Here is a 20092-nt window from a genome sequence, read left to right on the forward strand (position 1 = left end):
ACAACTAAAATAGTACACTCAAGGCACCCAAGACACTCAAGGCACCCATACCACTTCTTCCCATTGGAGTGGTCTGGGTGCCAACTCCCACTACCCTTAACCCTGCAAGTGTAATTATTGCAGTTTTCATAAACCGCAATATTTACATTGCAGGGTTAAGTCCTCCTCTAGTGGCTGTCTACTAAAAGTGTTTTCAGCGACGCTGGATGTCCTCATGCTATGTGAGGACCTCCAGCATTGCTGAAATCCCCATAGGAAAGCATTGTATAATGCCGCGCATGTGCATTAAGGTCTCCCCCGCCTGCTGACTTCGGCGGTAGAAGAGAGTAGGCGGAGCCTGACCCAGCTCCGAGGGACATCGGCACTGGACTCCGGTAAGTCACTGAATGGGTTTTAACCCCTTCAGCAACTTGGGATGGGGGGTGGGAGGGAGAGGGGCACTGCGGGAACCTGCAGTGCCAGGAAAACAAATATGTTTTCCTGACATTGGAGAATCCCTTTAATTTGTGCAGCCCTGCCACACTTTTACTGGTTGATTTAACTCCTAAAATTGAGCAGTGAGACTGCAGGGGCATTATCTATACAACAAAACTGCTTAGATTGTAAGTGTAATAAGCAGTTCTACTCATTAAATATGTTGAGTGGAACTGTTGCTTAAGTTCTGAAAAGTAGTTTATGGAATACATCCATAAAGATTAGAATAAGAGGCTCCTAAATGGTAGAGCCTTTTTCATAGTCTGGACACAGTTCACTGCTTTTTGTTGCTTGCATGTAGACTAGCAGTAGCTATTTTATTGCTTTTTTTGTTTTTTGTTTTCATTTTTAATGTATTCAAATTCGTGATCACTTCCAGCTCCAGGAACCATTTTAAGGAAAGCTTTGAGCATAAAATGTTTGATTGAAATGATAATAGATCGAAAGACTATTTTAGCTTTAGCATCCATTTCATATACTTTCCAGCTCAGGCTAAATCCCATTTTGTTCAACTTAGACAACTAGACAACCCTAGAAATTCTCAATATTGTTCTCTCTCAACTCTCAAGTATATGACATGTAAGCCTAACTCAAAGTTTAGCTTCATGGTAGATGGATTTAACTTTAGTAATCTGTAGGTTTCTGGGTAGGGGCTCTGTGCCATCATGGCATTGTACCAGTGGAAAAGGGAAAGAGTGGCAAGGGACCTCTACACTTTTGAATGGACCAGATGTTGGTTTAAACAACGCACATCATTCAGATATTTTTTTTCCATGGCTTCAGCTGCAAATGAATACCTTATTATAAATCATAACTTGTCAAGTGTTATATTACTAGTTACATGTTTTTTGTTTTTTTTTATCCTTTTAACGTCTGTCTCTATTTATGTTGAGTTGGGAGATTCATCTCAATGATTACAAGTTCTTCAGTTCTGATTTCATGGCTCACTATAACATATTGCTTACACCAAATAAATAGCATCCATTTATTTATTTAAAAAATAAAATATTTTATTTAAATATAAGAAAGTTATAACAAGGTTTTTTTTTGTTTTGATTTAATTTTTTAATTTGTAATAAACCACAATTGTTTAACTTAACATTATTTATTTGTTGTCAGGATTGGAATGGGGAGCATTCCCCATTGATGAATTGCAGCATTATCAGTTCTGGGGACCCTCAACATTCTCAAGATACTAAAGGTTTAAGTACTGCTCCATCTTCTTTGGAATTGAAATGCCCATCCAATAAAATGACTGATGAGATTGCAGCTTCTTATTGGCCAGGGACTTGGCAGTCAGAGCAGAAAGGAAATACTGGAAAAACTGTAAGTACAAAAGGTGCCCCTCATCTGAAGTAAAGTCCATTGTACAATATCGAATGAAGAGGTCTCTCAGACCTGCTTAAAGTGGCACTGTCACACCAAACGTACCTTTCTCCTATTGTTTCCGCTTCTCTTCTTCTCTCAGAATCTGTTCCTTTCTTCCTTTCTGATCTCATTTTCTTTAAAAATAAACATCTGGAGGGCCAAAGGTTGCCTGCCCATCTTAAAGTGGCACTGTCATGCCAAACTTACCTTTCTCCTATTATTTTCTCTTTCTCTCTCAAAATCTGTCCTTTTTTAAAATTTCTGATCTAGTTTTTGTAAAACCTAAGACAATGTAGGGACTACTTTGTCTTATGCATTTTTCCTATGCTTGACTTTCTTTGACCAAAGGAGGGGCTTAAGTCAGTTCAATTTCTTGTGTCAAGGAGAAGGGTGAGCACTTTCTCTGGCATAGAGCGGACTTAAACTCCTCCTTGGGTCAAAGAAAGTCAAACGTAGGAAAAATAAATAAGACTAAGTAGTCCCTACATTGTCTTAGGTTTTACGAAAACTAGATCAGAAATTTCAAAAAGGAAAGATGCTGAGAGAGAAAGAGAAAACAATAGGAGAAAGGTATGTTTGGCATGACAGTGCCACTTTAAGATGGGCAGGCAACTTTGGCCCTCCAGGTGTTTTCCCTTGATGCTTTGCCAGCAGTATGGCTGTAAAATAATTATGGGAGATTCAATCCACAACATCTGGAGTGCCAAAGGTTGCCTACCGCTGTTTCCCTGTTTTAGGAGTACACTTTTGGTCTTGGCATGCCCCTGGTTGCATACTAATTTAAATCATTTAAAAAAAATTAATGTGGACTTTCAATCTTGTTTGAAAAAAACATGATTTTTTTTCTAAACAATTAGAAATTATATTGTTTATCTATTGTTTTTAATGTACTATCTATAGAACAGATTTTTTTTTACAGACTTTAAAAAAGTTTTTGACAGAAACATTTTTTCTTTTCTGTGAATCACATAACTAGCTCTGTGATATCAAGTTAATATGTGTTATCTTTTCTTCTTACTTTTGACCTGAATGATGAATATATTTTACGGGGCTTTGATAAGAGTTTCAAAGGTACCTAGCTTAAAATGATAAATCAAATGTGTAGCACAATGCAAATACAGAAGCAACTTTTCTCTATTGTTGAAGGGTGAACTCTACACCCGGATCTCGCTCCCAACTAGTTAAGTAGGAGAGATTTGGTGGCAATTACACCTTTGCCGTGAGGACGTACCTTAATGATAAAGGATTTGCTGTACAGTGAGACCCCAGACATAGGTTCTGGAAAGGAGTTAGAGAAGTAAGATTGTCTTTATCAACGTTTATGTAAGCAGTATATTTTGATAAGAAATTACGTGAATTGTTCCCAGGGCCGGTGCAAGGATTTTTGCAGCCCTAGGCAAAAGTAAAGTTTGCCGCCGCCCCCCCCCCCCATGTGACATCACAATGCCCCGCCCATATGATCTGTCATGTTAACTAACGCCAGTGCTGCAGTGCCGCCGTGTTTACATTAAAAGACCTGCAGGGACAGGCTATAGACACCAGAACCACTACATTAAGCTGCAGTGGTTCTGGGGACTATAGTGTTTCTTTAATGTGAGTTAAATTGGAGATTAGTGCCATGAATAATATACTAGATTGCCTACTTACAACCAGATGAGGATGATGATGGGCTCTAGCTGCAGTCTGGCACCACTGGTCTGGTTTAGAACAGGCTCTCTGGAGGCTGTTTGTAACTGTGGTCACAAAAATCAATGTTTTTGGGGGCCCTTTACACAGCTCAGGGTCCACCTTCATGTTCCACCAATGAGTTTGTTCACAGGGGGTGGAGTGTGTAGGGGATGTCCTGATATGTGTGTAAGGAATGCATTGTGTGAATCTGTGTTTGTATGTGTAAGGGCTGCAAGGTGTGTTTCTGTGTATGTACGGGATGCAGTGTGTGCGTCTGTAAGGGGTACATTGAGTGTGTGTAAGGAATGCATTGTGTGTTTCTGTGTGTGTGTAAGGGTTGCATGATTGTGTGTGAGATGGATGTCAATCTCTTTCTCCCCCCTCTCTCCTTTGTCACTCTCTTTCTCCCCCCTCCCTCCCTCCCTACTCTCTCTCTCCCCCCTCCCCTTCTCCCCCCTCCCTTGTCACTCTCTTTCTCCCCCCTCCCTCCATTGTCACTCTCTTTCTCCCCCTCCCCACTCTCTTTCTCCCCCCTCCCTCCCTTGTCACTATCTTTCTCCCCCTCCCCCCCTTGTCACTCTCTTTCTCCCCCTCCCCACTCTCTTTCTCCCCCTCCCCTATTGTAGCGTGGCCGAGCTCTGTATGGTCCACGGGTTCAGGGAGCTTTTGTTTCCTGTACCCGGCCAGACTAACAGGAAGTGCACACTCAGTGTGCACTTCCTGTTAGTCCGGCCGGGTACAGGAGACAGATGCTCCCTGTACCCGCGGACCATACAGCGCTCGGCCACGCTACAGTGAGGGAGTGACAAGAGGGAGCGCTGAGCACTTCCCTCCTGTCAGCCCCTCTCCTCATGCTGCGCCCGGGCGGTGCGCCCTCATGGACGCACCAGCCCGGGCAAAGCTGCAGCTGCCTGAGGCTCTCTACAGAGTGCTCGGGCGGCTGCAGCATGAGGGGGGCCGGCGCTCCTGGCCTAACAGGTAGCGCCAGACCTGATTGTTCCCTACCGTGTGGAGCACATTCCTATTGTAGAGAGGGAAACTGCTTATAGGATTACGTCAACCCTTTTTAATAAAATGAGTATTTTAATACAGAATGCCCTATTGGTTATTAGTGATTAGTCCTCCTTCTCTTTAAAACAAAGTATACAGTTACTTCTCTGTAAAATGAAGTATACAGTTACCTGGCATCCATTGTCCCATTTGACGTCACAGTCTTCCTCTTTGTGGTCCACTTTAATGGTTCTCATAGCATGCACATGGGGTGGAGGGATGACGTTGGGGTGCACAGAGGGATGCAGGTGAAACCCCCCACCCCCAAAAAATAGAGCACTCTAGGAGACTGCGTGGACAGCAGGGAGGGCTCAGTTGAGAAAGGAAGGGAAAGGAGATCAAGAGTTCCCTGCAGGAGTGCTGCCTGCAAATGGGAAAGCTGACCATGTCTGTCTCCAGCGTGCTGTGACAGATTATTTTATGTACAGAATTGACATTAGGCAGCCTGGAACATTAGTGTTCAAATGTAGATATCTCTGAATGTGCTTCTTTTTAAGCATTAAAACTGCACATACAGATTCCTACCACCATGATCAGTTCAAAATGCAGAAGTGGTCATAGTGGCTGGAGTAACCCTTTAATGGAGGTGGGGTTGATTAATTGGGAAATTATTCCAACTCCAACCAATAGGGTAAGACCGGTAGTGTAAAGCCTAAGAGTGGGAAATGGGGCCTGGGCAAAGGAAGTCAAGGAAGCCGAGCCACCAAATATTCCATGTAGGACATGAGAAAACCCTGCACTGAAAATAGGTCTTCGAATAGTGGATGCCAATGTAAGGGTGTCTATAACAGCTTCTAAAACTTTCAGGGCTTTTTAATGCACGCTTGTCTTCTGAAAATTTCGCTGCAAAAAAATAATTACATTTTGACATTAAACATTTATCAAATGACAAATATAGGGGGCCACATCACAGTTATGGAGTAGTTGCAAGCATATAGCTATGACTGGATTGTCTTAGCAAATCTGGAAATATAATTAAAATTAGACTTGTGCGTGTGCAAAAACAAAATATGGAATTCGGCTTTCATCCATGTTGTGTTTTGCTTTGGATGAATTTCGGCCATAGAATCCTTTTTGGAAGGACAATTCTGATGCACCAAAATATGTGTTGATTAGCGTACTGCTAAATATATATATTTTTGCGCCATATTGTTCATAGATGAAGTGAGAAGTAACCAATAGAGGGAAAAAAGAGGTGTAGTAAAAAAAACAAATATATTTTTATAAACTTTATTAAATATATAAATATAGATTGTTTTATTGCTTGAGAGACACTGGGGATTTGGATGAAAAATTTGATTTCTAGCCATGTGTGAAGCAACAGTGCAAAAAGTGTGGCATCGGAACACTACACAAATTGATGGACCAGATGTTGGTTGAAATACCTGTATTAAGTCTTTTTGCCAACACTTCAGCTATACAGAAGTTTTCTATTATAGATCACAGTCATTAGGTGGTTTTATGCCATTCCTTTGACTTTTGATTCTTAATGGTTTTAGGCTAGTTTTGGTATGATTGGAGGTTGTCCACTTGTCAATTTCTGGTGTAGTGTCTCATACTGAATGTATTAGTCCTGGAGATGTCATGGCTCGTCTTAATATTTTTGAATATATTTTCAAACTATGTGATATTTTTGCATCCACTTTTCAAATGATTTTTATTTATTTTTTGTGTAAAAAAAAAAATGTAATATAAAAAATATATATATTTATTTATTTTTATTTATTATTGGTATTTATAAAGCACCACCATATTCCGCAGAGCTGTACAATTCTGAAAAAGACAATACAATAAGAACAGACCGATACAACAGGTAGAGGGCCCTGCCCGTGAGCTTACAATCTAAAGGTTAGCTGGGGAGATGAGACAAAAAGTAACAGAGTAAGTTGTATGTGATGGCAGAGAGTGTTAATGGTATAACTGTAGCAGCTGATAGCATGTGAAGGTAATAAGGAGGTGATTGGCTGTGGTTTCAAACAGCTGAAAGAACATGCTAAATAGGTAGAAGGAACCAGGGTAGGCGGGAGGAGGGGCAGGTGGGTGTGTTGAGCTAAGTAAAATTAAATGGGCTTGTTGCAAGGATGGATGGATGTGAGATTGGCCCTTTAGGCTACAGTCTTCAAATTATAGGGGCTTGTTGCAGGGATGGATGGATGTGAGACTGGCCCTTTAAGCTGCAGTCTTCAAATTAAATGTGCTTGTTGCAGGGATGGATGGATTTCAGATTGGCCTTTTATGATAAATAAAGAAATGTGTCAGTATATAAAAATTATCAAATTATTAAATCATTTTAAAAGTTTATCCAAAAATAATAAATCATTTTAAAAGGTTATCCAAAATTATAACATTTTCGACATTATTTGCTACATTGAGCATAGGCATACTTTTTACCTAATCTTTTAAGCACGTGCTAAGAACTTACAACCAAAAAGGAAACCTGTGTTTTAAAAGGACATGCTGAGTACAAAATCAACTACATTAGGATGTTTTGGTAAATATACCCTGTACCTAAATTCTGACAAATGTAATCATCACCCTTTATCAAAAATATACATTTTTAACTAAGGATGCCTCTAGTGGCTGTCAATGAATCAGCCAGTCGCTGGAGACACTTTCTCATGAACACTTTCAATCATTGAAAGCCTTCACATTTGGCATTACAATGCTTCTTATAAGCTTTGGATTCAGTGCCTGTCTCAGAAGCATTCAATGGGCTGTGTAGTGATCGCCATGTATATCAGATTCACAATGCTTCTCTTTTAGAAGTATTGAATGGAGATTACCTGGACTGACAATCTCATCAAAGCAGGAGCAGTTGCCCAGGGAGACTGTCCTGTGCTATATTTCTAGTAAGATTACCACCATTATTTTATTTTTTTTTATCTTAAAAAGGGACGAGGCATGTATTTTAAGTAAGAATCACTATAGCTTTAAAAATAAATATGTTTGTATTTTCTGAACATTATATATCATTCATTGGCATTTCTACTCTTTTTCAAAAAATACAAAGAAAAAAAAAAAAAACACACAAAAAAACCTATCCAGTAATCTATGGTACAATAATCAAAATAAATGGCAGGGTCTTATAGAACTAAAAAAACAGTGACGTATGTAACTTCCTTTGAAAGCAGACTCTGTCTTTGAAGTGCACATTTATAACACGTATGACACATTTATATGTATGACAGTAACATTCCATAAAGATGTTTTTCTAAAGGAGAACTGCATCTATGACAACTGTCTTAACCAATTGCATTGTTCCGTTGATGAATACTGGGCATGGTGTGCCTTCCTTGGTAAAATACAAGTATCTCTGAGGTTAGGCAGAGCAGCACATTCTGTTTTAAATATTATACTACATACATAAAGCATTCCAGCATTAACAAAGTTAAGGAAACGTTGTATACAGCTGCCAGCCATAGCACTGCTGCTTATGGAATTCATTGTGTTTGACCAGAAGGTTATGTTTTCCATTAATTGCTACAGTTTCCAAATACTTTGACTTTCTCAATATGTCATACGCACTCATGTTCAAAGGGGGCGGAAGCCATCAAAATCCTCATTACTTCTTTTGATGCTAAGTGAAGACTAGGCAGCCAGCTACATAATCCTGGTTGCTGTAGGAAGTGTAATGCTTTTTTTGTGGGACTTATTAAGTAAATGATTGCAGCTTTCCAATACATTAGGATATAAAAGTAATAAAAGTTACATAGCTTCTGTTTCTTTCTGCCAACTTTCCTTATTGAACTGCTAACAGGCAAAAGGCACGGGTGGATCCAATGTTATAAACCAAAAACCAAGAAATGTGCCTGACCCGATCGACCCACTCTTGGGACGGTGACACAAGCAGACATGTCATACTATGCTGCCGGCATCCCAAGCTCGTTTGTATTGAGCAAGACAATTATCTTTCATAAACCACTTCACTCATGCTGTAAATAATTATTGCTTTGTGCTTTGTCATATTCTGGAGTGTCACAAACTTGGGATCATTTGAGAATATATATATATATATATGAAACAAGGGGCTGCACTCACTTTAACATGCATAAATGGGGTGCTACTGGGGACCAATTAATACAATACACAAGATCCAGTGCACTCACCTATCCACTAAACAGCAACTTCAAAGTTCATAAAAAAAAATTGTTTTTTTAAAATACCCAATCTAAGCAAAAATAATGGGGATTTAGTTACATTATATGATCATACAATGCATAAGCCTGCCACAACATCAATGTACCCCATCTTTGGCAGGTCCTACTCTAACAGCCTAATAGCTGCTCTTATGAGATTAATCCACTTATATACAGTGCCCTACATTAATATTGGCTCCGTTGGTAAATATGAGCAAAAAAGACTGAAAAAAGTGTCTTTATTGTTTAACATTTTGATCTTTTGTTCAAAAAATAAACAAAACTCCTCTGCTCTCATGGATATCAAACAACTGCAAGCGCAACACATGTTTATACAAAAAAAGTAAAAATAATTGTGAGATATTATTTTTTTTTCTCATATGTATTGATAGAGGTGCCAGTATGGCACAATTATTGCCACCTCTATGAATTCATATGAGAAAATATATTTGAAAAACATTTCCAGTGATATTTTACATTTTTGTCAGTACACCTTGGTGACTAGTAACAGGAAATTGTTAAGCCTGTCCCTTCAGGACTTCCTGTCCTGATTACAAAATGGAAGGGAGACCTGGTGGTTTGAAGAAATAAATCTGATTTTGACAATCAAATATGTAATGATTAAAATCCTGAAATTGATCAATTAACCTATTTATATTTTTGTTAAAATATTGTTTTATATACTGGGCTGTAATATGCACAATATTATTGGTAGCAGTTTTAATGTGATGTATCATGGAGCCAAGAGTGTATTATTGTTGGTCAAACATTCGAGTTGCTAGGGATTTTCTGCTGATTCTACAGCCAGAAAAGTAATATTGAATTTTGAGGGGAACGGATCTTCCTTTGTTTGTAGAAAGCTATTAAGTAAATTTGTCAATTTCTGAAAGAGGGTTAAAAACTGGGTCTGAATAATGCTGTCCTTTTAATCTGGAGCCAGGTGGCATTTATAAGAGCTGCCAAGCCTGGATGTGTCCATAGATTATTCAATAATGTGCTCTTGAAGGCCTGAGACAGCAACAGTATTGATCCTGCATTGCTGTGCACCAAACAGAATGCGTACCTCTTCCAAACCGCACACAAATGTCCCTGGGGGGTTCGCAAAGCCATTTTCTGGAACTGCTAGAAAAAGCAGTCAGCGGGAAAGAGTCGGAACTTGGTCTTTCTTTACAATTAGTGGTTGCTTCAGGGTTTGGCATGCCAATGTTATGCATAAGGAAGTTTTTCCTTGTGGCTGTTATTTATAATTGCTTTTAAACTTTGTCTCTTTGAAACAGTTGTTCATTACCTTAAGGTAGCACTGCAAATTCTGCTACTGATCTCTAAATAAAAAAAATAAAAATAATAATAATAATAATAATAATAATAATAAAAATAAACAGGTGGTGCCACCCCATCAGTCGCTTAAATTGCCAATATTACATTGATCTGTTATACAAGTATGACATGTTATGTAAAGATATATCACAATAAAGTATGTTTTAAGTATGTGCTCTGTTAAGGGGACACTGTGGGCATTGTAACTGCTTCACTGAAGTGGTTTTAATGATTTAATGCTTAATGAGAATCCCAGGTAGCCCATCCCCTCTGTGCTTCTCTCGTTAATAGGGAAACATTAGCCTGAGCAGTAATGGGTGGCAGTACTTGGTTGAGAATGTCAACTAACTGCTTTCAGCCTATCACAGTCGCCTATTGCTGTTATGAAATGGCATGAATAAGGATGTATGTAATCTCTACTGTCAGTGACCCTCATTAAACTGCTCCAAAATGGTTTAGCATTAAAAGGAGGGACAGTTCTTAGTATTTGATATGTTTTATTTATATTTATTGTTTTTCCTCTAAGAAAAAAATGTAGTTATGCATGTAATCAGGGCTGGATTAACCCTCTCTGCTATTACCAATGGTAAAGGGGTTCCAACAATAGCGCCCCACTCCTGTGTGCTGCCCCGAGGCCATGGCTTTGGCGGCCTTATGGGAAATTCACCCTACGTGTAATCTCTAAAAACTTTTATACCACCAATATCTCTTTTAATAGTTAACCAATACATGAGGATTTAAAATAACTTTCCAAGCATCATAACCACTACAGCATGCTAAAGTGGTTATGGTGCCAGGAGTGCCCTTGTTCCCACCCTCCCATCCTATGTTCATAGTCAGCAATGGCCAGGGCATCTAACAGTGATTGACAAGCAACCAGATGGAGATGCATAGTTCCAGGATAGAGCCAGTATTTTTATACGTTTTCTTTTTCAGTCATCATGAACACATATTTGTTAAATATACGGATAAGTAAAAAAAAATCAGGGGAAGTTAAAATTATGTAAACGTGTACCATTTTCATGTTTCAGGTATCCCTGAATAAAAGAAAAGGTTATCTGTGCTCTCTCCTTAATCCCTATGTATATTTAGACAAATGGAGGTCATTTAGTTGCTCCAATGGCCATTGGAGGGAATGCCCACCTGCCAATGTCAAGGCAGACCCCCCTAAGCGGGTCCTAACACTGACCCTTCAGCCTGCTTCCTTGAGCTTCTGGCAAAGATATCTCCAATGAGTCAGAGAGGGGTGTTTTTTATATACACCCCTATATACTTATTAACCCTTAATAGGGAACACATGGGATGGGCGGCAGCATTGTAACCAGGCTGTGTGATACAAAGTAAATACAAATACAAAAAGAGAAGGCCTGCGCTCACTCCCATCACTAATGGGCCGGCAGCAAGGACTACAATACACATCAGCCCCAATATATAGTAAAAACCAAAGAAAAGAAAAAGTTACCTGCGCTCTCTCCTTAATCCCTATGTATATTTAGACAAATGGAGGTAATTTAGTTGCTCCAATGGCCATTGGAGGGAATGCCCGTCTGCCAACGTCAAGGCAGACCCCCTAAGCGGGTCCTAACACTGAATAACAATATGTGCACATGCAGCTCTCACCCGTATTCATGTGCTAACTAAGCACCCGTGTTTCAAACAGATGTTGGGGGTTACATTTAGGGAAGTTAAAAAAGAGCTTGACAAAAAGAGGTAGAAAATCGTGGAGAAAAAATGGTAGCATGTGAAAAATCTTGATAGAGTAGGAGTAAGTGATCATAGAAAACAGGCATAAATCATGGACAGAACATAGAAATTTGGAGACAGAAGGGGAGAGACACATGAAACTGGAATATATTTGGAAGGATGGGTAGATAATAGAGGGGCTAGAAAAGTAGAACATCTGATGATGAACAGTCAGAAATTAGTATTGTATAATTGGATTTAATGGATTTGAGAGTAGGAATGGCCAATTAGACTGGATCTTACGAACAAGTTAATTAGAATTTAGAATGTGTCTTGTTTTTGGAATGCACAATTCATGGAGATGGTTTATGCCTTATAGGTATACGTGTCATAATTTCAAGAGCAGTCAGATGAATGACAGGACTGAACCAAATGTAACTCTTAAGCAATGTTCGTCGGATGTTGGCGAGACTGTAGCATTTATATTTTTTATTTCAGAGGATGGCATTAATCATTCATTGTTTAGGATACTTATGTGCGAGATGGATCAGAGATCAGTCATTGCATAGCACAGACCTGGGGCTATCAGCCATGACATCCCTGTGTAGTTGCGCCATGACACTTTCAAACCAAGCAGTGTCAGAGATCATTGAAACAAATGGTAATTGGCAGTACTAGGCTAGATAAGCTGGAAATGGCTGTATATATCTGCAATAAAATGAGCAAGAGACCCACAAGGACACTTATTTATTGCTAATTTACATTTGTCCAGATATTTTATTTAGTTTATGTATAAAATGAATGTTGTAATAAGCGTTATAGAATTTACAGCTAACACATTCCACAACACCCAGAGGAGCCCCTAAGACTTTTTCAGTCACAGCTGCATTGACAACTCCTGCCTACCTCTGGTTTAGTTATTATATATTTTAAAATAAAGTGGGTTAAAGGACATTCCAGCCACAGTATTTCAGTGTATCACCACTGTCATCCATACTATGCAATAAGCATGCTTGTTCTTAAACTACCACTTAACTACTAGCCTTCTCACTACCAATTCTTTCTCCGTTGACTACCCCCAAAAAAAATCAGCGCAATATTTATTTGAAATATACACATATGTAGGACAAAACATACATTTTGTACATATTATTCTTAACATTTATGTAGCACCAATATATCTATAATGCCTTATAATTATAGAAAGGGAAGAGGGCCTGCTTACAGCAAACTAACAGTCTATGGTGTAGGCCAAGGGTGCCCGAAAATTAGCTCCCCAGACGTTGTAGAACTACAACTCCCATGATTCTTTGCATGCCTTTAGAATGGAAAAGCATCATGGAAGCTGTAGTTTTAAAACATTTGGGGATCTACCTTTTGGGCACCCCTGATACAGGCAGATATATATTGTTAGATGTTTTGTCTAAGGACAATTATTGGTGAAGTGGTCTAACTAGGATTCAGACCTGGGTTCCCAATTGTACTGCAGTGGTGTTACCACTGCTCTAATTTCGGACATTTTTATTTGTAATTTTTTTCATTCTGCTTTTATAGAAATTTGAGGAGATGAAACATTTTACATATAATATGACATTCTTTATCTTTCCCTCAGGCTCTGTTTAACATGTGGTTAGGAGGGGAAAGGTTATTTACAAAAATAACAACTATTGAGAATTGACCCTAGATTGCAAATGTTAAGCCAAAAAATATCAAACTGGGGGGAAAAAAAATTCCAATATTTCATAAGACATTGTTCTATTGTCGGTCAACATGAAAACTCATACTTCATGTTCTGTGATAAGCATTATTTCAATGAATAAAAAATTGCACCATCAGTAAAATCTAGCAATAGTAGACTTTCCCCTCTATTATTTGTTTCATTCTATTCTTCATTCATAACTAAACAAACCACAAAACAACAGCCCAAACTCGACTGTCGTAAACCAGATGTATTCCCTGTGTAAACAAAGCATTGAAGCAGTTAACAATGATTAAATCAGCTATTTTCAGCAACAGGGAGAAGAAAAACGGCTTAAAATAATTTCCCTGGCATTTTCTACCCTTCAGCGTTTAATATATGCTCATTGCTCTAGAAGAAAAAAAAAAAAAAAACTGTTAGCTAGAGTAAAGTCGCGCCTAGAGAACTGATGTAAACTGAGTTTCCTGAAGTACATTAAAATTTGCCATACTCTTCCCCTGACGATTGAGAGATTTGCATCTGGTAGCAATTCATTCAGGCGGATGGAAGTACACTCCCCTTGGATTGCTGATAAGCGGACACATGACATTTGCAAAGAGCAGTCTGCCCACTCGAGTGCCAGGGCAAACTGCAGTGAAATCCACCCTTCCAATTTCATCAGAAACGAAGGGAATATTGCAAATGACACCACCAAATCAACTGTAAATAGATGATAATTTGATTGACATCTGGAAAGCTGTCACAGACTGAGCAGCCCATAACAGGAGCATTTACCCAGTGCAAAGACAGCTTTCAAGTAAATCACTTTTTGTCCAGTGGGGCCCAGCAGAATATAATTGCATGTCCTTCCCTTCATCGCAAATTCCCCATTACTGTTACCAGCAGTGTCTCATCATTTAAAGGAAAGTTATCTTCCAAAAATGTGCCATTTTCTTGTGTTAACACATCACCTTCCAGATTGTAGCCATCGTTTTTATGGTGATAGAAAACAATCATTTATTTATTTTTTTTGGCATATTTGTTCCCTTTTAAATGAGTTCACTTTATCGCAGCTCAGATTTTCCTCACGCGGGATTCCTGTTTAGAAACGATCTTGCTATTGTGTTACCGTGTTAGTATGTGCTTAATGGAATAATTCTTGAGCCAACACATGAAGCTGAATTGTCTGGTTTTTAGTCTTTGTTTTGTACCTCTGCAGAAGAATCCTGCAGTAACTGGAAGAGATGTTACACAAGCTTACATCTTACACTGCCCCCACAGACTCACCACCATTTTGTAATGTTCTAAGGAATAAGTTAACATTCTATTTATTGAGCATATTATAAATTAGATTTCACGCTGTATCGCTCTCTCTCTCTATACTGTACATATCGAGATATGAACCTAACCGTGTTTATTATTTAAGTGACATGGAACCTTACAGTGCTCTCTCCTTTACATGAAAACATTTTGACATCATGGTCCCATATTTGGACCTTTCTCAAGATTAAAGGGACAGTCCAGGCACCAATACAACTTTAATGCATTTGATAGATTTTTATTTTATCAAATGCTATAAACGTCTGAAATAAAATTCTAATTAAAGTGTCAAATGGCCACTTTAGATGTACCTCGCACAGTTCTAATATCACACCACTACTCTGTGTATGCTTACTCTGCAACAAATCCAATGTACACTTAACAAAGTTATGTAAAGCATGTATCATATTGCCTATGTTACTCTGTATCACTGTACGTTATTTGCCTTAATGCCCCTTCAATTATTAGATTTTTTCCCCCTTATTTTGATTTAAAAAATTGTAATAATTATCTTCAAAACAAAGGAGATAAACCTGCAAACACAAGAAAATAACATAATTTTTTAGCCTTAATTACTTATTAAGTAAATATATATAAAACAAGAAAGTAAATGATAATGGTACCCATATGATTAATTCAGTCTTGTAGTATGACTGATACAACTAGATTCAATTATTAGATGTAATGTTTTATAAAAAAAAAAAAAAAAAAATATTCAAATTTTAATTTGCTGCTGTGACTAGCAAAATAAAATTTAAAAAAAAATGTTTTTATGAAGAATAATTTTTAGTTCTATGTCTTTTATGAGTGATGACATTTCATATTGTGCCTCAAAATCTCTGGCCCTAAGGGATAGCATAGTTTGCCTTTAGCAAAATCCCAAAAAGAGCCTGGCAGAGTATAAAACACGGACATAGGGAATACGTTTTATTTCTGCCATTATACCATTTCTTTCTAACAAGCTGTAACTTGTGCCTCTGGCAACAGGAAACGGGCCAATGAGCATTTCCCTTCCAGACAAGTTTATTATCTGGGCATCATGTAGAGATCCCTGTTGTACAATATGCTAAAAAATGTTGCTAGCCAGTAGGGAACTGTATTCATTAATTTTACGGCTATATACTTACCCAGTAGATAAGGTTGAAAAAGGACATGTCTGTCACGTTTACCTACGTTTCACTCCATTTCATAACCAAACATCCAATCAACCATTCCAATATTTTTTTTTTTTGCTTGCCTCTTGTGAGCAGAAGGGTAAAACACAATTTTTACCGTTTGATAAAAAGGGTAGCTGACTAGGCCAATGATGAGGGCATTGACGTCTAAACCTGGCACGGCAAATCTTTGTAAAATACGCTTTCCATGGCGCTGAGTCACCAAAATAGATGCCTAAGCATCATGGGGAATGTAGTTCACAAAAATCTGCTGTAGGACCAAGATGCATCATCACTGAATTTGTATATCCATTAGCACTTGAACAGCTCAGCCTGTTCTAATGGAATCAGAGGTGAATTTTATTTTTATGTTTGTTATAAAGTTGATATATTTTTACACTGTTTTTTTTGTTAGCTTTATCAGAGGATAAAACAAAGTCCTGCTGGTGTAACAAAAACACACATGACTACTTGAAAAAGGCTGCAAATTTGTTGTTGCATCCAGGGCTGTCTTTAATTTTGATTGGACCCTGGGCAAGCATTTACTTGGGCCCCCTGACTACATATAGACACACACAAATACACTACCTGACACACACACGCAGATACACACTGACCGCATATAGATACTCACAAGAACATACAGATACACGCAGACTACATATAAATACACTGACACACAGATAGACACACACACAGATACACAACCTGACACACATGCAGATACACAGATACAAACAGGCCCGGACTGGCCATCGGGCACACCGGGCAAATGCCCGGTGGGCCGCGATGGCCGTGGGGCCGAGGGGCCAACCCTTGCAGGGCCAGCGCTATCCGAGCGCCGGCCCTGCTGTGTGTATCCAGGGGCCGCTGGGGAGATCAAAGATCTCCCTCACCGGCCCACAGGCACTGTGATGCGGCCGCTTGCTGGGGATGGAGGGAGGGAGAAGAGAGGACCGGCGGAGCTCTAGCCAGCAGCTCCGCCAGGTCCTCTCGCGAGGTCTGCCTCCCAGTCAGAATGGCTCCCCCCCACCCCTCCCAGGCTAAAGGTAAGAAGGGAGGGGGGGGTCATATAACTTTTTTTATATAAAAAAATATATTTAAATTTAAATAACACACACAGCACCCTCAGACACACACTCTTGTGAAGACACCAGAGACAATTTAAAAGCAAACTCAGCGCAAGCATGTTATTAAATTTGCTTGTGCTGCACAGAACAAATTCAGGGCTTTTTTCTAATGCCAAAGCTCTTCAGTGGGGCTCTGCGCGTTGAACTAACATGCTCACTTTGAGAGGGGGCGTGCTTGTCATTAGTGATGACAAAACACACCCTCCCTGGCCCTGCCCCCTTCTAAGGGGGCTGCTCTGATTGAAAAATGCCCAGGCCTAATTTTTTTCCCAGTCCGGCCCTGGATACAAACACTGACATACATGCAGAAACAAAGGTACACACACTGACACATACATATAGATACACCGACACACACACTGACACACATACACACAGATACACAACCTGACACAAATGCAGATATACAGATACAAACACTGACACATACATATACACACTGACCTGACTATATACAGATGCACAAACAAACACAAATACAACATACAGATACAGAGACACATTCTGACAGACGTACTGACAAAGAGACTCACACAGACAGCCATACTGAAACACACATACACAAAGACATACTGAACCACACATACACTGACAGACTCACACACACACAGACATACAGATACACTGACAGACATACTGGCACATATACACACAGACAGACAGACATACTGAAACACACATACACACAGACACTGACAGACATATTGACAAACACAGACATACAGAACCACATGGACACTGACCATGGGCGTAGGAACCCAAAAAAATCTGGGGGGGATAGCATTTTTACTCGCCGGGTATATTTTTATTCCGTAAACTAGGAGTTGTTTATCCCATTGTACAGCGCTACGAAATTTGCAGTCGCTATATAAATGATTAAATAATAACATTAAAGGGTCACTACAAGGAAGGGGTTTTACTTACCCGTATACAGCGCCGGGATCCTCCTGATTAGAACCACCCCTACCCTTCCCATGAATATTAGAACCACCCATACCCCTTCCATGCACAAAAGAACCCCACCTACCCCTTCCACGCATTTTAACCCCCTACCCCTTCCATGCATATTAGTACCCCCCTAACCACTTCCATGCATATTAGTACCCCCTAACCCCTTCCATGCATATTATAACCCACCCTACCTCTTCCATTCATATTAGTACTCCCCTAACCCCTTCCAATAATTTTTCTTTCTCCCCCCTCCCTCCCTGTTCCCCCCTCCCTCCCTGTCCCCCCCTCCCTCCCTGTCCCCCCCCTCCCTGTTTCTCTCCCCCTCCCTCCCTGTTTCTCTCCCCCTCCCTCCCTGTTTCTTTCTCCCCCTCCCTCCCTGTTTCTTTCTCCCCCCCTCCCTCCCTGTTTCTTTCTCCCCCTACTCCCTCCCTGTTTCTTTCTCCCCCCTACTCCCTCCCTGTTTCTTTCTCCCCCCTACTCCCTCCCTGTTTCTTTCTCGCCCTACTCCCTCCCTGTTTCTTTCTCCACCCCTCCCTCCCTGTTTCTTTCTCCCCCCTCCCTCCCTGTTTCTTTCTCCCCCCTCCTCCCTGTTTCTTTCTCCCCCCCTCCTCCCTGTTTCTTTCTCCCCCCTCCTCCCTGTTTCTTTCTCCCCCCTCCCTGTTTCTTCCCCCCCTCCCTGTTTCTTTCTCCCCCCTCCCTGTTTCTTTCTCCCCCCTCCCTCCCTATTTCTTTCTCCCCCCTCCCTCCCTGTTTCTTTCTCCCCCCTCCCTCCCTGTTTCTTTCTCCCCCCTCCTGTTTCTTCCCCCCCTCCCTGTTTCTTTATCCCCCCTCCCTGTTTCTTTATCCCCCCCTCCCTCCCTCCCTGTTTCTTTACCCCCCTCCCTGTTTCTTTATCCCCCCTCCCTCCCTGTTTCTTTATCCCCCCCTTCCTCCCTGTTTCTTTATCCCCCCCTCCCTGTTTCTTTATCCCCCCTCCCTCCCTGTTTCTTTATCCTCCCTCCCTGTTTCTTTATCCCCCCTCCCTGTTTCTTTATCCCCCCCTGTTTCTTTATCCCCCCCCTCCCTCCCTGTTTCTTTATCCCCCCTCCCTGTTTCTTTATCCCCCCCTCCATCCCTGTTTCTTTATCCCCCCCTCCCTGTTTCTTTATCCCCCCCCTCCCTCCCTGTTTCTTTATCCCCCCCCTCCTTGTTTCTTTCTCCCCCCCCTTCCCCTACCTGTGTTGTAGCGTGGCCGAGCTGTGTACTGTCTGCGGGTACAGGGTGCTTTTGTTTCCTGTATCCGGCGGACTAACAGGAAGTGCACACTCAGTGTTCACTTCCTTTTAGTCCGGCCGGGTACAGGAGACAGATTCTCCCTGTACCGGCAGACTATACAGGGCTCGGCCACGCTACATTGAGGGAGTGACAGGAGGGAGCGCTGAGCGCTTCCCTCCTGTCAGCCCCTCTCCTCTGGCTGCGCCCGGGCGGTGCGCCCTCATGGACGCCCCAGCCCGGGCAGAGCTGCAGCCGCCTGAGGCTCTCTGCAGAGCGCTCGGGCGGCTGCAGCAGAAGGGGGGCCGGCGGAGCTGGGGGGGATTTCCCCATTACCTGTCCCCCCCGCATGATTTGCTGGGGGGGATGCGTCCCCCCCATCCCCCCCGGTTCCTACGCCCATGACACTGACAGACTCACACATAGACATACAGAAATTCTGGCACACATACACACAGACAGACATACTGAAACACGCATACACACAGACACTGACAGACAAACATACATACAGACATTTTGACACACACAGACAGCCATACTGAAACACACATACACAAATACATACTGAACCACACTGACACTGACAGACTCACACACACCGACATACTGACACACATACACTGACAGACATGCACACATACAGACATACTGAACCACACAGACACTGACAGACTCTCACACACACAGCAATACAGATACACTGACAGACATACTGGCACACTAACAGACATACACTGACAGACAGACATACACAGAAACATACATACTGACACACACACACACACACACACACTCATGCAAAATTTGCCTTACCTTTTCTTGTTGGGTGGTTTCCCTGGGGTCCAGTGGGCTGGCTGAGGTGGCTGGGAGTTAAGCTCTCGCTCTCTCCCAGCCTGGCCCCCTCCGGAA

The 20092-nt window shown here is 40.9% G+C and overlaps 1 protein-coding gene across 2 annotated transcripts in view; it reads left to right on the forward strand.

The window, feature by feature from the left end:
- BNC2 (basonuclin zinc finger protein 2) overlaps nucleotides 1–20092 on the forward strand; it is a 569366-nt gene that overhangs the window by 154923 nt on the left and 394351 nt on the right. For both annotated transcript variants that reach the window (XM_063455247.1, XM_063455245.1), the window contains exon 2: nucleotides 1594–1800. In XM_063455247.1, coding sequence (XP_063311317.1) covers nucleotides 1594–1800 — 207 coding nt within the window. The remainder of the gene's footprint in view (nucleotides 1–1593; nucleotides 1801–20092) is intronic.

This window comes from Pelobates fuscus, chromosome 5, assembly GCF_036172605.1.
Source record: "Pelobates fuscus isolate aPelFus1 chromosome 5, aPelFus1.pri, whole genome shotgun sequence".
NCBI classification, from domain to species: Eukaryota; Metazoa; Chordata; class Amphibia; order Anura; family Pelobatidae; genus Pelobates; species Pelobates fuscus.